At 43.5% G+C, this 15,369-nt stretch overlaps 1 protein-coding gene across 5 annotated transcripts in view; it reads left to right on the top strand.

The window, feature by feature from the left end:
- Window positions 1-15,369, top strand: part of dscamb (Down syndrome cell adhesion molecule b) — a 109,134-nt gene that overhangs the window by 67,015 nt on the left and 26,750 nt on the right. For all 5 annotated transcript variants that reach the window (XM_086035904.1, XM_086035901.1, XM_086035903.1 and 2 more), the window contains 8 exons: window positions 2,224-2,370; window positions 3,186-3,464; window positions 3,538-3,813; window positions 4,874-5,170; window positions 6,521-6,793; window positions 9,264-9,542; window positions 10,163-10,282; window positions 14,311-14,490. In XM_086035904.1, the coding sequence (XP_085892030.1) occupies window positions 2,224-2,370; window positions 3,186-3,464; window positions 3,538-3,813; window positions 4,874-5,170; window positions 6,521-6,793; window positions 9,264-9,542; window positions 10,163-10,282; window positions 14,311-14,490 (1,851 nt within the window). The remainder of the gene's footprint in view (window positions 1-2,223; window positions 2,371-3,185; window positions 3,465-3,537; window positions 3,814-4,873; window positions 5,171-6,520; window positions 6,794-9,263; window positions 9,543-10,162; window positions 10,283-14,310; window positions 14,491-15,369) is intronic.

Below are 15,369 nucleotides of genomic sequence, written 5' to 3'. Positions count from 1 at the left end.
TGGTGTAGCGGAGCCTGCCATAATAATCACAGTGACCTGATTTATTTCAGCTCAAGTGGATCTTAATGATCACCTTTATGAATGTGTGGCAGGTTTTTTTTTTTGTTTTTTTTTCCCCCGCTTTTTTTCCGTGAGCGCGCCACAAAGAAACATCGTGCCTGACTCGACGAACCGCTAGCGCGAGTAGGAATTAGCGATGCGAGTTGTTGACAGAATCCATTTGGCCACAATACGTCTTATTTTTCAGCCCCATCTCCCCCCCCCGCCCCCTCTCATTCTGTCATAACACAATAAACCGAGCTCGGACGTCTTAAAAAAAAAAAAAAAAAAGGCTGCAGTCGCATCGAGGTGCTTGAGAAAATTGCGGTGGCTGGCAGCGGCTGCAGCGAAATGCAATTTTGTCTCACTCAAGATGGATTCCACTGCGAGATTTCAGAGGACCGCTACAGAATCAAAATGGAGAAGCCAGGAGGGAGGAGAGAAAAGCGGGAGAGAACCAGCGCGGAGTGAACGGCTTCAGAATTGTGTTTTGTTGTGGCCGCATTCATAATAGTTGACTGGGGGTGAAACGTGTTTAGCCCTCTTATCAATGGCCGACTTATTAAATATCGTCAGGCTTATGCGAATTGAAGTTTCTAAAATGACATTTCGTCGTTTTTTTTTTTTTTGCTTTTGCATCTGCCCCTCCCTTGCTCCTCATGCCCTGAGAAGATGTCCTCCCACTGTTGTCAAGCACGCGCACACACGCTGCCGGCCCTTAAAAACACACACGCGCGCACCCGCACACGGTTACCCCCTCCCTACTCGCCGGCACCTTCATAAATTTCACTTGCTCAGAGGATATTCCGCAGCATGTAAACCAGTAAAAGCCCTTCAGGACATCAAAATCCGAGAGATCTGTTGTCTATTCTATCTAGGTCAACGCTTACAATAGCTTTGCCATTCCTTCGCCTCTGCCACTTTATTCCCTCTCTGTTTGCTCAGCCCCACAAGGTCTCTTTTGTTTTGTAAGTTATAATCATCAAAAATGTCAGCATATAAAACACGCTTTGCTTTTCGTCCACACAAATGAGTCCCCGGTGGAATATTTCCGAAAAACGTTGATATAATTACTGCGGATTTGAATATTTCTTATGAACATTTGATAGCTAATTGCTCTGGACTTTGTTGTTGCGAAGCGCGCTGGTGTTGCGGATGAAAACGGGAGCGGCAGCGCAGCCGTTTAGCGTCTGATAGTTTCGTTAGTCATGTATCGGGGTTGGCATTATGTGACCTGAGGGAGGTGACATCTATTTTGTTAAGCCGCACAGAAAACAGAGGCCCGCGCGAGTGCGTGCGCATGCATTTTTCACGTAAGCTTGAAGCACAACTGGAAGGCCGTTTTTGTCCAGAAATCACAGCAATAAATATTACAACTGCACCAGTTTGCAATAAATACAAGGCTGGACCTGTATTTTCATGGCGGACTAGTTGCAGTATCTGCATACTAGTCACAGTACTCAGTATACATAGATAGGTCTACCTTTTTATTTTTTATTTTTTTTAGACAAAAATAACACAAACACCCACTTCTCCCTTTTACCGACTAAACTGCAATCACCCCATTCTTATCATTTTTTTCGCCCACACAAAGCCGCAGTTTGTTCTACTTTTCTAAAAAAAAAAAAAAAAAAAAAAAAAAAATCACCCTCACTGCCTTCAACCACCGAGCGCAATCAAAACAACTCACTCGGTGGAATATCGTCCGCAGCTGGAAACCTCGCATACTTCACAATCACAATGTCTGCGCTTACAGGGAAAAGCGTCAAAGAAGAATACAATGCACTCACATTGTTTCGTGTTTTCATTTCAGCCGCTATATGTTAAGAACAAATACCTGATCATTTATTTCATTAAAAATAGCAGTTAGTTGACTGCTTTCTCCCCCTCATCGAGTCAAAATCCGCGTTGACAAAATATAGTGCAGTGGGAAAGACAACATCCACTGACGGGAATTGCACTCAAAATGTGTTTTTATTATACGGGTTCAATCATATCCGTCATATCAGACAATCAACAATTCATACTCATATTTTACACCAACGGGCAATTCACAGTGAGGCAGACCAACCGCTCCCTCTGTGAAAGTCATGTTGTTAGTCGGACATTTTTCTCGTAGTCGTTCTTATTTGTTGGATCAAATCTGATCATCGTGTCTCCTCTCTTTCTGTGCGTGCGTTACAGGACAAAGATATCTCATCACACCTACAGGAGCCTTGTACATTTTGGACGTCCTGCCTGAGGATGGGCTGAATAACTACCGCTGCACCACACGTCACCGCTACACTGGCGAGACTCGACAGAGCAACAGCGCACGTCTCATTGTGTCAGGTCCGTATTAAGTCACGATGCAATATTTTGGCATATCGTACAAATGCAAAGAGATATAGCGGTAGTAATGGTCAGAGGCGGGCGTTCCGTCAGACGGAAGGACCGCTCCATCAGCGGACGCCCGTTTTGATGACGATTGACGAATGACGGGGCACTTGTGGAAAATGACGAGCTGACGGATGGAAATCCACCTCCGGGTTCCGTCACTTCGTAAGAATCGTGTCATTGTCACAGTGGCGGACCAACTGACTAACTGGCGGACTTAACCGACGGACTGACTGATGATTCTAAGTCAGTTTGTCACGAAAAACGACGGACTGACGAATGACGGACAAGCAAAATTGAGCAAAATGCCCACCTTTCATCGTAGGCTTGAAAGTATCATTTTTTCTTTGCTGAGCAGTTTTTGAATCAATGACTTCATTTGAGGAGAAACAACCGCCCCGCCTCCCCCATGTAGTCTTGAGAAAATCAGCTTGTAGTTTTGGTGTAATCCTGCTGACTGATGAGGGGACAAAACAAGGCGTGTAAAAACCAAAGTGTCCTTGGCCTAATATGCAAGATTTGTGTGTGCTACAAGTGAAGCTTAAGCGCAATACGACTGTAGTGCTGCTCTCTGTGCGATGGTAGCTCGACGACTCAGAAAGGCACCGGTCCGTGGTGCTTTCTTTCAATTGGTTGTCACACACTTTCTATTCCCCACCCGACAAATTCTACCCTTTTAAGTGCGGAATTTTCACTATTGGATTCTACCTTCAAGTGCCTAGCGACACTCATCGCTAATTCATGCTAACGCTAAACCCTCCTGTCTCCAGACCCCACCAATGCCGAGCCAAGCATCTTGGACGGCTTTGACCACCGGGACGTGATGATTAATCATCGGGTGGAGCTGCCCTGCAAGGCGTCGGGCTACCCGTTCCCCAAGTACCGCTGGCTCAAGGACAACAGCCCGCTGGAGCCCGATAATCGCTTCCGCCAGACCATCACGGGCTTACTGATAGAAAGCACGCAGCCCAGCGACTCTGGCACATACGTTTGTGAAGTTTGGAACAGCTACGGCAACGCCGAGGTCATGGGCCACCTGCATGTCAGACGTGAGGCATTTTCATTCTTCTTGAGTAGCGTTGAGTTTTAGCGTTTTACCCTGAAACGTCTTTGTATCCTCAGAACCCTTGAAGGCAATGGTCAGTCCTCGGAAGGTGAAAGGCAGCGTGGGCAGCAAGGTGTCCCTGTCCTGTAGCGTGAGCGGCTCCGATGAGTACGAGTTGTCATGGTACCGCAATGGAGAGATCATCTACCCGGGCAACAACGTCCGTTTCACCGGTCTCAACCGGGAGAATCTCATCATGGAAGGAATGTCAAAGAGCGATGGCGGGGCCTATCAGTGCTTTGCCAGGAAGGGCAAAATGTCCGCTCAGGACTTTGTGCAAGTCATCCTTGAAGGTAATAGTGCAGGAAGCGTTCGTGTACATGCGCACAGTCGCAATGCCTTTACATGTTAAGGACATCCTGCTGTGACTCTTTTTTTTTATAGGCCAGCCATTAATATTGTTATCCCTGACTCCACAAAGACATACAAAATCACATGCATGTAATTTGGAGGTTACCTCGGCAGTGTTGCTCAGGCAACTGTAAAAAGAATATATCGATCATTGAAAACCATGTGCAGCGGACCCAGGTTATCTGAGAATAATGGATGGCAGATATTTCAAAAGGCAGCTATGGTTTTTGTTTGCTTAGAACACCTCCGGAATTTTCTTCAAGTACTCCGGTTTCCTCCCACATCCTCAAAACGTGCAAGTTCCGGTAATTACAGACTCTCGTACCGTGCGTTGACTAGTGACCGTTCCGTTTCCCCGCCTCTCACGTGAAGTCAGAGCACCCATTTCAGGGAACAGTGGAAGAAACGGGACCGTCGTGGGATAACTCGTGGGGACCGGACGGGTCATGACGTGATTACGGGAATTTCTGATCGGTGCAATGTTGTATGAGCTGTTTTTTAAGCCTCTGTTTCTGTGTTTGACGTTTCACTGTCTGTATCAGTCAATCAAGAGGTACCCAAAGTCAAAGGTTGTCAGATGACAATTTTATTTTTTCAATCCTTTGCACTTTTGAAAGACTATCCAATCATGTATGCCCGAGGAATCTGGGAACAAAGATAATATTAACTAAACTTAGTTGTTTTCATCCAATTATTGATTGCCCTCTCACCGATGTGGCACGATTTAGAGATGCTGTCGTTTTGTCTAATTGTACCTGCAGTGTTATTTCTAAAACAAGAAAGACAACACTCATCGCATGCTCGATGGTGAAAAAACGACCACATCGTAAAATAACAACTGAAATAAATATCGACAATTTTCTACCAGCGAGAGTAACAGGTGGTGATTATTTCCATCCGCCCAGTGAGTATGATTGCACCCTGGTGATTGTGCCCTGCAAATAACGTGTAGCCTGCCCCCGTGTTTTATTCACGAGCGCATACCAATGTCGTCGTCCGCAGATGGTACGCCAAAGATCCTCTCCTCCTTCAGCGAAAAGGTGGTGAACCCCAACGAGCCCGTCTTCCTGGTGTGCAACGTCAAGGGCACGCCGCCGCCCCGCTGCATGTGGTCCCTGGACGAGGACCCGGTCATCAAAGACAGCCACCATCACCTGGGACACTACGAGAGCCACGAGGGCCACGTGGTCAGCCAGCTCAACGTGACGCACACGCAGGTGCAGGACGGCGGCGTGTACCGGTGCACCTGCAGCAACTCGGCCGGCCTCGTGTACCACCAGGCTCGAATAAACGTAAGAGGTGCTTGTCAAATCAGCTCCTCCAAGAACAACAATACACATACCTGTCTGTCTTTGTGGATATCTGTCTGTCAGCCTGAATGCTGCACACGTCTGAATGTTGTGCGAGAATTGAGAATTTTGTTTGTTTGTATTTGATGTCGCTTTTTTTAAATTTTTTTTTTTAGTCCAATGCATCTTAACAATTTAAATTCATTCAAGTGCGATTACAAATTTGTAACTAATTAATCGCAAAAAATTTCCATAATTGATCGCGATTAATCGTATTTTTCAACTACAATTTTTTACGGCGCTTGGAACGGATATTTACTCAATTAAAATCTTGGAATTAATGTGGAAAAAAAATGACAAGTATATTTTGATTCAAAGACTGTTCTATTAGCTTTGTTTGATCCTTGAATGCAATTATTTTCTGTTGAACGATACACCAAAGATGCGCAACTAATATGGTATTTGAATTTGGCTTTGCAAAGCGCGCAAATTTTGGATTTCTCCAATGAGCCGTTGAGCACATTTTTAAAGTAAAACTACATAAAAGTCCGTCTTTGCGTCAGTGGCTCTGCTCCAAGTTTGGCTGCAAAGTGAGCAGAGCTCAGCTGCCACAGGAAGTAAATAAAACGGCATTAAATGAGTTAGTTTTCTTAACGCTTTATAAAATTTTAATTAATCTCCATAGTTAACGCTTTAACTTTGACAGCCCGAGTTTATTCATTTTATGAGTAATTTTTTTTTCTGCCCTTGCCAAAATGTTTTACATTAGTTTTTAACCGTGCTTTTGTCTGCATGCTCGTACCTTCAGGTCAAATTAATTTTCCCGGTTTGCTGCATATAATCTTATTATTGCTTTCCAAAATGGACAACTTAGTAAATAGCCAGAGGATATGTCTTCCCTTTCCATGAATGTATTTGTGTTGCGCTTCTGTGTGTGTATACAAGGGCGGCCAATTCTACAGTTTAAGATCAAATCCTCCATTTTATGTGACACGGAATGCATCATTGTTCTGCGGGCGAGCAGCCAGAAGCAGTCAGAAGAATCATGATTACTTTATTATTTCAATTCTCCCCTCAGATGTTGAGCGCTTTCATTCGGCATGTCCTTCTGCTGCCCTCTGCTAAGACGAACATTTTGAGCGCTAAGCAAATCGCCAGCGATTCAACAGGATGTTGATGGCAGGGGCCACATGTGAAGCCGTTCTTTGTTTTATTCCCCACGCGACATTGCGTTAACACCCTGCAAATGGACTGTTTTGTGTACACGTCACTGCAGCAAGCGTCACAGCTCTTGCAGCCTCACACCGTGACTAATAAATGTCCTCATAAGGAGTTCTTTCTGAACCGCTCTCCTTCTCAGGCCGTGCCAGCATCCGTTCGATGAAAAACGTCACCGCCGTCGCTGGACGGGATGCCTTCATTCACTGCCGTGTGATTGGCTATCCGTACTATTCCATCAAGTGGTACAAGAACTCGGCATTGTTGCCGTTCAACCATCGACAGCGGGCCTTCGAAAACAACGGCACGCTGAGGCTCACCAATGTGCAGCAGGGAGACGCCGGGGAGTATAACTGCAAAGTGATGGTGCAACCCAACAAGATGGACTCCCAAAGTGTCCACCTCCGTGTGAGAGGTAAGTTCTGTGGATCCAATAGATATATATCCACATATATATATATATATATATATATATATATATATCCATATATATATATTTATATCCAACTCTCAATTTTTTTTTATATAAGCTACCGAGTCACCAGTAAATTGCAGCATTTTAAGACAATTCATGTTCATATATATATATATATATATATATATATATATATATATATATATATATATATATATATATATATATATATGGACAAGACAGAGTTCTGACTTTGCCTAATAAAAAAAAAAAAGCATACATATAGAACTATACTGCCAAGTAGTGGCCTGGCATGCATACTACAGAAACAAGAAACAAACGATTGTTCTAGTGCTGTCAAACGATGACATTTTTTAATTAATTGCCACATTTTCAATAATTGATCGTGATTAATCGTATTTTTCAACTAGAATTTTTTATTACGAAGCTTGGAAACGATATTTACTTGCGTAAAATCTTGGAATTGATGTGGGGGGGAAAAAAATATAAAAGTATATTTCGATTCAAAGACTGTTCTAATAGCTTTCTTTGCTACAATACAATACAATACAATTGTGCACGATACGCCAAAGATGCACAACTAATATGGTATTTGAATTTGGCTTTGCAAAGTGTGCAACTTATTTTGGATTCCTCCGATGAGCCGTCGAGCAACTTTTTAAAGTAAAACTACGTAAAAGTCCGACAGTGACCTCTCCTCGAAGTTTGGCTGCACAGTCAGCAGAGGTCAGCCGCTACAGGAAGTAAATAAAACGGACTTAATTTTTTTTACTGCGTTCTAAAATTCAAATGAATCCCCATAGTTAACGCTTCAACTTTGACAGCCCTAGATTGTTCATGTTGATTTTTTTATGCAACCACATTAACTTGTCCCCGCCACTCGTCTCCAAAGTGCATCACAGGGTCGAGGTCAACAAATAAATTGTGATTAAAGATTTCATATTCATCTCGGCCTAACAAATGAGCTTACCTGACTGCGTCTCCTCAGTTCATCAGGCCAAGCTAATGAAGACTGCATCCGTGCTAATGTTATCACGGAGCCGATCTCCGCCGAGATCTTACAAGGCTGTAATTGGAAAGACGAAGGAGGGCTTCCCCATTATGCTCCGTTTCCTTCCGTCTGATCAGTCCGCGAGGATGCCACCGCCGCATTACACTTTGTCATGAAGCGAGGGGAACAGGGGGGGGGGGGGGGGGGGAGAAGAGTGAGAAGGCAAGAGAGGCCGATGATACGAAACAACGCTTCCCAGCGGTGCCGTGCTGAGCGAATGCATTTGTTCATTTCAACCCGCTCGTGCTTAAAATACGCGGCGGTCTTTCGGGGATCCTGGGAGTCCATTATCTCCACGTTGTTGAGAATTAAATAAGCAGCCAAAGTGCTGCTTATTTTCACAGTTATTTGATCTCACTGGACACTCAACCCACGGATGACTTGTGCGATTGCTGATGGTTTCCAAGAGACGCGTTTATTGCGTAACCCTGGCTTATTATGTTGGCCGGCTGCCTGTCCACGCCTTGATTTCATGCGCTATTCCTGTCGTCGTTGATCAATGTTCGAACCACCCGCACAGGAGTGAGGGGTACATTAATTATGGTCCAGATTGTGCCCCCTTAATCATTGTAATCATTTAAATAAGCAGGCCATTTGGCAGCATATATTATGAAGGCATAATGCACAGGGTGGGTAATGCAAAGTATACAGTCGCTGATTGGTAGGAAGCTACACTGTCAGAAATTGGGGTACAATACGGGTCCATTTCTGCCTCTAAAGTCCAAATGTACCCCACAAGGCTGAAAGATTAAGCCAATCTCTTGGTTATGGATTTATATGTTGACGACTACATGTCTACCTTCTTCATGTTATACTTTGAACAAATACTCAGCTACTAAGCGTGAAAAAAAATCCATTTCAAGTCTTGTTATGCGTGTGAAAGTTCTAAAATTCAAGGTGAACGTCAACATTTCAATTACTTATTGATTGCTTTATTTGAAATTGTTTATGATGAAGTGTAAAGGGCAAAACTGTCCATGTCCAGTCAACCCAAGTCCCAATTTTAATCAGAATGCCATATTTCAACTAGTAGGCCTGCATAGAATATATTCTGGGAAAAAAAAAATGTGTGGGTTGACTTCCGCTTTAAGGTTGCTCTCTTTTAAGAACCTGTAAGTTGGCATTTTATGTAACGGGTAGCTAAGGAGGTGGGTCCAAGTTCTTGTGTCAAATTGTGGCCAAAGACAAAATGTTCCGGATTGAGAATGGAAAGTAATTATCACTGAGTTCTTTGCTTTCCATGTCCTTTTCCAAAGCATTGTAAGTTCGAAAATTAGAGGACGTCCTTGAATTTAAAGAAGACAAATGTTCCCTGACATCTGAAATGCTTTCTAATTGTCGATGATTTTCTTTTTTCCTTTGTTTTGCCCCAACCCTTCTCCGTTCCTCTGTCCTCAGTCCCTCCCTACATTCAGCCCTTTGAGTTTCAGCGATTCACCATCGGTCAGCGTGTCTTCATCCCCTGCGTGGTCATGTCAGGCGACCGGCCTCTGGACATCACCTGGCAGAAAGACGGACGTCCGATCCCGAATAGCCTGGGCGTAACTGTGGATAACATCGATTTTACCAGTTCACTGAGGATCTCCAACCTGACGCCCGACCACAACGGCAACTATACGTGCATTGCCCGCAATGAAGCGGCCGCCGTGGAGCACCAGAGTCAGCTCATTGTTCGAGGTGAGGCCATACGAGCAATATATTCTGTATTCGATACAGAGCAAGGATTTGATCCTGCTTGAATATTATTTTACATTCAAGAACAGACCGATCATCGGCCGGGCCGATTATCGGCGCCGATATTTGGCGTTTCGATGAATTTCGGCATCTGCCTTTTTAAAAAATCTGATGGCCGATGATGAATCAATTTAAAACGTAGTTGAGATCAAAACGAAAGATATGTGGGAAGTTTAATATTTGTCATTTAGACATTTCGGAGAACTTCATTTACTGTAGAAAACTACATGGAGCTAGCTCTTTGAAAAAATGTTCAATAAACATATGCTTAAAGACTTTTCAACAAAGTTAAGAGTTTACTTTTTTTTTTTAGATTTTGCCGCCAATCTTTTCCTTTTTACTGAAAATGAATATCGGCTCCAAATATCGGTTATCGGCCTGCTTGACCACTAATAATCGGTATCAGTATCGCCCTGTGAATTCTGAATGATCGAAATGCTCGTGCCCCACTATAGCGCTCAAGTCGCAAGTTGAAGTAATCGTGATAAGTATGCTATATATATTTTTTAGTTTGCTTTCGAAAATGCATACAAAACCTTTCATTTATATGAACTGTTTTACAGTTCCTCCTCAGTTTGTGGTTCAGCCCGAGGACCAAGATGGGATCTACGGGAAAACTGTCACTCTCAACTGCTCTGCTGAAGGATACCCACCCCCCACCATTGTGTGGGAGCACTCCAAAGGTACAATACATGACACGAAAGCATACCTTCACCTCAGATACTTGTCAGTAAACGTAGATGATTCGTTGATGGGCATCTGTATTTGTTTTGTCCAGTTTTCTACAGATGAGTAGGCTCGGTTGTGTTTCGTTGGGTGCGCGCATTTAGACACGACGAGTGCTTGGGGGCATATTCACGGATGCGCGCAAATCCATCTTTTCAGCTAACGTGGTCTTGCAAGGTGTCGCCCCCGAAATCCTACGAGCGCCCTCGCTGAGAAAGAAACCGTTGTAGAAAAACAGACGATACATCCCGGGGCACAGAAGTAGAATAAGGCAGCCGGGCGTACGCGGGCAGGAAGGCAGCAGGTGAGTTTGGGCCACTTGAGCAGAACGCATGAAGAGAGGTCCCAGGTGTTTGCTACCTCGTCCATATAAGCAGGGATGAAAGCTTCATCAACAGAAAGACAGCAGCCAACGGGGATTCGTGCAAGCGTGCGTGTGCGTGTGAGACCGTCCGCGAGTGTGTGTGTGTGTGTACTTGCTCCTGGGATCAAAAGAATGAATTGTCTGTTTTTCAACCTTTGATGGGATTCGCGTGTGTGTGTGTGTTTTATGTGTGCGTGAGAGAGAGAGAGAGACGGGCAGGCGTCATGCCTGATTAACGCCATCTGACCATTCGTGATTGGTATCCAAGATTTGAGGTCTTTCTCACAGATTTTCAAAGAACCCTTGCTACATTATATCAGTCAGAGTAATGGGAAATTATCGGCGATTACGTTTCTTATCAAGTATGTTGAGTATAAATGCAGGGGAGAATTAAGTGAAATATTCAAACACGTTTCGGCGGACAGTGAAATTGTCGTTCTGTTTATGTTTGAAGAGATTTGGATCATCTCGAGTCCATTTTGGAGGGAACATATGCCAAGCTGGGTGGGCCGGTGCAGCAGAAGGAGTGTCTTGCGCCTGGCGGAGTGACAATCCGGTGGCTGAAAGTCAGCCGATAACTTATGGGCTCTATATTTGTGCCCAGCGCAAGACCTTCTTTGGGTACGGTCTAACTGTGCGCACGGACGGGTTTTTCCTTTTTATTTTCGCTGATGCACGCAGCTACGAACATAATGTTTGCGCCGTTGTGGGTGTGAACACAGTCTTTGACTTGGAAGCAGAGACGACTGTATTTGCGAAGTCCATGGCGGGGATTGAATCGTGCAAAGTACGCTTATAAGGAACTGCAAGCGGACCTCCACGGGGCGGATGATGTCAAGTTGGCCAGGGCGATCACAAATCACCGCTGTGAAGCGCGCACGTCGAGACGGCTTTCCACCTTGCTCGATTGTGTCCGTGTGCGATTTGTCCAAATTGTGAGGCTTTCAATTGTACCTTCGAATTTCTTTTCATATCAGAATGCAGTTTATACGGGGAGTGGTGGTCTGGCTTCCTTTTACAGCAACCTTAGCTGAGGGCCAGATGAATGTCTGTGAGAAATATGGAAGTGAAAGTAAAGGTCAGCTGCTATTAGCATAACAACCAGCTCTGATTGTATATGCAAAACCCATAATTCAAGGAGGGAACACATCTCCCTGGCTTTTTCGCTCAGAGCTAGGGGAACACAAACAATCACCATACCCGTCAACTTATAAGTTTTCCCCGTATTTTATACGTTTTTTTGATCATTTCAAATTGTGTACGCCGTATAACAATTTTTGTACGGGGGGAAAAAAACATTTTAAAACTCATTTTTTTGAAATGTCCGTTTTGTTTGCCCCACCTCTCCCGCAGAGCGCTAAATACTGTGTAACATTATATACAGAAATGTACGGGCAAATTACAACTTTTATAAGATTCAGCACAGCAGATAAGACGGGTATGAATCACCACTTGACCCTATATGCTCCCCAGGCCACCTGACTGCTTTTTAATCATACTTTTTAAAAAAAGAAAGAAAAAACACAGCTTACTAAATGCTCTGCTCTCGACACGCTAACTCCAAGCAGCATTTTTAACGTCTGACTCAGTTCGAAAGCATTTTACTGTAAATGAGCAAGGTGAAAAACAACACTTTTGAGTGTTCCTGGGGACTTTACTGTCATTGTTGGTGACATCTCCACGTTGAAGACCACTCTTCGATAATCACGTCAATCAAAGGTACTTGCTGGCAGTGTGTGACTGTTACGTCAACAAGACTTCAGTACGTTGCTTTTGCATCAGCTCTTGTCTGTTCCTAAGACAATGTGGTGTTGTCTGTGAAAAGGACATGACATCATTTCAAAGTCATTAACGCCACTTATCGTCCTCCCGTTTCATTATCTTATACACAAACGATAAATCCCGGGAGTTGCCCACTCACACATGCGTATTAATCCTCGTCTAAATACCGTCAATCAGACCGGCAAAGCCTCACGTTGAGACTCTGCCTCTGCCACCAATCTGTCGCCTTGTTCAACATGAGCATTACGTCCGCTCTGATTACATCACGCGGGCGGCTCAGCTCGCGACACTGCGCTCGGCAGCTGTCGGCCGGTTTTAGGATTTAGACCCGGTGTTGAGAAACATGTTTACAATCCTCCCAAAATCTGACAGGCTTTGTGGTCAAATCTGTAAACACATGTGCTCAAATGAACGCGCACACAGTGGACATCATGATCATCTAGGTCTGGGCCGTGCCAATATGTGACAACCGTGTATTTATACACTCACTGGACACTTCATTACGTATGCAAATGCACTCGCTAATGAGACCTAGTACGACATCTGTGCCAGATATTCATCTTACTTTGGTTTGCATCAGCACTTAATTTGTCCGTTATTGCAAACCCACCTCCTGTAAATGCTCTACCTCAATTTTGTAATTGTGATCCATTCATTGTACACTATGGCATACATACGTTTAAAAAAAATGTCTAAATGTGCCTTCTGTCATTATTATTATTATAAGTGTTGATAAGATAACACTGTTCAGGTTGCGATTTGTTGCCCAAATGTATAGTGTGTTATAAATTAGATGTATTATTATTATCATTATTATTATTATTATTGTTGATAATAATATAATATTAATAATAATAATAATAATAATAATACATCTAATTTATAACACACTTTACATTTGGGTAACAAATTGCAACCTGCAGTTGATAATAATATATTAATAATAATGATAATAATAATAATAATAATAATAATAATAATAATAATAATAATAATAAAAATAATAATACATCTAATTTATAACACACTTTACATTTGGGCAACAAATCACAACCTGCACAGTACAGGCAACGATAAAAGTAATACAATCAAGCCACAGATAAAAGAAAAGGGGGTGTCACCATTTAAGGAAAAAAAATGATAGATAAAATCGCATAAAATCAGTTAGGAAAATCATTTTTAAAAGGGACCTTCTTGAGACCTTGAGCAAGAGACTGAGCCCCTCGTTGATCCTGGTAGGTGAATATGACAGTCAGTGTGAAGCACTTTGAGTGCCTTCATAGGTGGCAAAGTGAAAGACCATAATAACAGAAAGGCATTTATGGCCTACTATTTATTATTGTAGTTATAGCCTACTTTTTATTTTTTATTTTTGCAGTTGTACCTACAGTTGAAAAAAAAAGACAAAAAAAAAACAGGGGTAGGCAAAATACAGCCCGTGGGCCACGTACGGCACGTGCTGGCCATTTATCCGGCCCACCGTGCCGGATTGTTGCCTTATTTAGCCATTTTCCCCTCAAATTGATTAACTGAAATTTAATGAATAAAATATTGTGAAATAACCAATTTCACTTCTTCATTTCCAATACAAAACGTATGTCATTTTGTATTTTTGTAAAATCATTTCTTCATGGACTGTATTTGAATTAACGATGTAAAACGAGGATAAACCATGATTTTTATTATGAAAAGAAACTGTTCTACATCTTTTACATCCACATCTGCAAACGACCTAGTCTATGAGTCTGTCCGATCAAATGTGGCCCTTGAGCACAAACGTTTTCCCGCTGCTGATATCTTGCAAGTTATGACTGAATAGTCTCCCTTTGTCTGCCACAGGCGCAGGTGTCCCCCTGTTCCAGCCCATCCTCCTGAACAGCGGCTCTCGCATCCAGCAGCTGAGTAATGGCTCTCTGCTGATCAAACACGTGCTGGAGGACGACAACGGCTTTTACCTTTGTAAGGTCAGCAACGATGTGGGCGCTGACGTCAGCAAGTCCATGTACCTCACGGTCAAAAGTAAGACTCTTTACCTCATCCGTACCATGCAATTGCAAGTCTGGGTCGCTGTCGCAAAATGTTCCAAAAGGGTGCTCGGGTGCCCAAGTGCGGTCCTCGAGAGCGCCTCTCCAGCCGGTTTTCAATGTTTCCCTCCCCCAACACACCGATTCAAATGCTCAGCTCATCGGTAAGCTTCGCAGAAGCTTGGTAATGATCCTGATCATTTTAATCAGATGTTTTGTAGGAGGGAGACATCTGAAAAAAGGCTGGATAGCCAAATTAATCGAAGGATCTAAATTGTCCTAACGTGTGAATGATTCTTTACTGTGCCCGGCTCGTTCACTGTGTAATCCGCTTCTCGCCCCAAAGTCACCCGGGATAGGCTCCAACTCAACTATGGTCCGAACGGTTATTGGCATGTAACAAGCGCTGAAGCCAAACAACCTCGATAGCAAGTGTTTTTTTTTTTTTTTGCGATCATTTGTTAAAAAAAAAAGCAAAAGACGACACGACGTATCTTTTTTTTTTAATTCCAGCAAATGAAAATCATCAAAAATGTTCTGTAGCAGCGCCTCCTCATCCCCTGTTAGCTCCAAAGATAAATGCGTCGAAATCCCCTGCGAGAGAAATATTTGACTATTAATACCGCCCGGCGTGTTATGGATATTCATGTGTCGGCGTAGGTTCCGACAAAGGTTCCGATCCGCCACGCTGCACTTGGACAAACATGCGCTCGGGGCTATCCACGGGTCACGTTCATGACTGCAGTAGCCGGTTGCTACGCAGCAAGTGGACCTGAGCCTCCGACCCTGTTTCTTCTGCTTCTCACCCCCCGCCGAACAAACACCGGCAGCAACTCTTTTAATCATTATTCATTTCGTATGCGTGATGATTTTT

The sequence above is a fragment of the Filicampus tigris genome, chromosome 7 (genome assembly GCF_054856515.1).
Source record: "Filicampus tigris isolate MCC_2025a chromosome 7, RoL_Ftig_1.0, whole genome shotgun sequence".
Classification (NCBI taxonomy): Eukaryota; Metazoa; Chordata; class Actinopteri; order Syngnathiformes; family Syngnathidae; genus Filicampus; species Filicampus tigris.
Note: the sequence above shows the minus strand (reverse complement) of the source record. Positions and strands in the feature narration are given on the sequence as shown.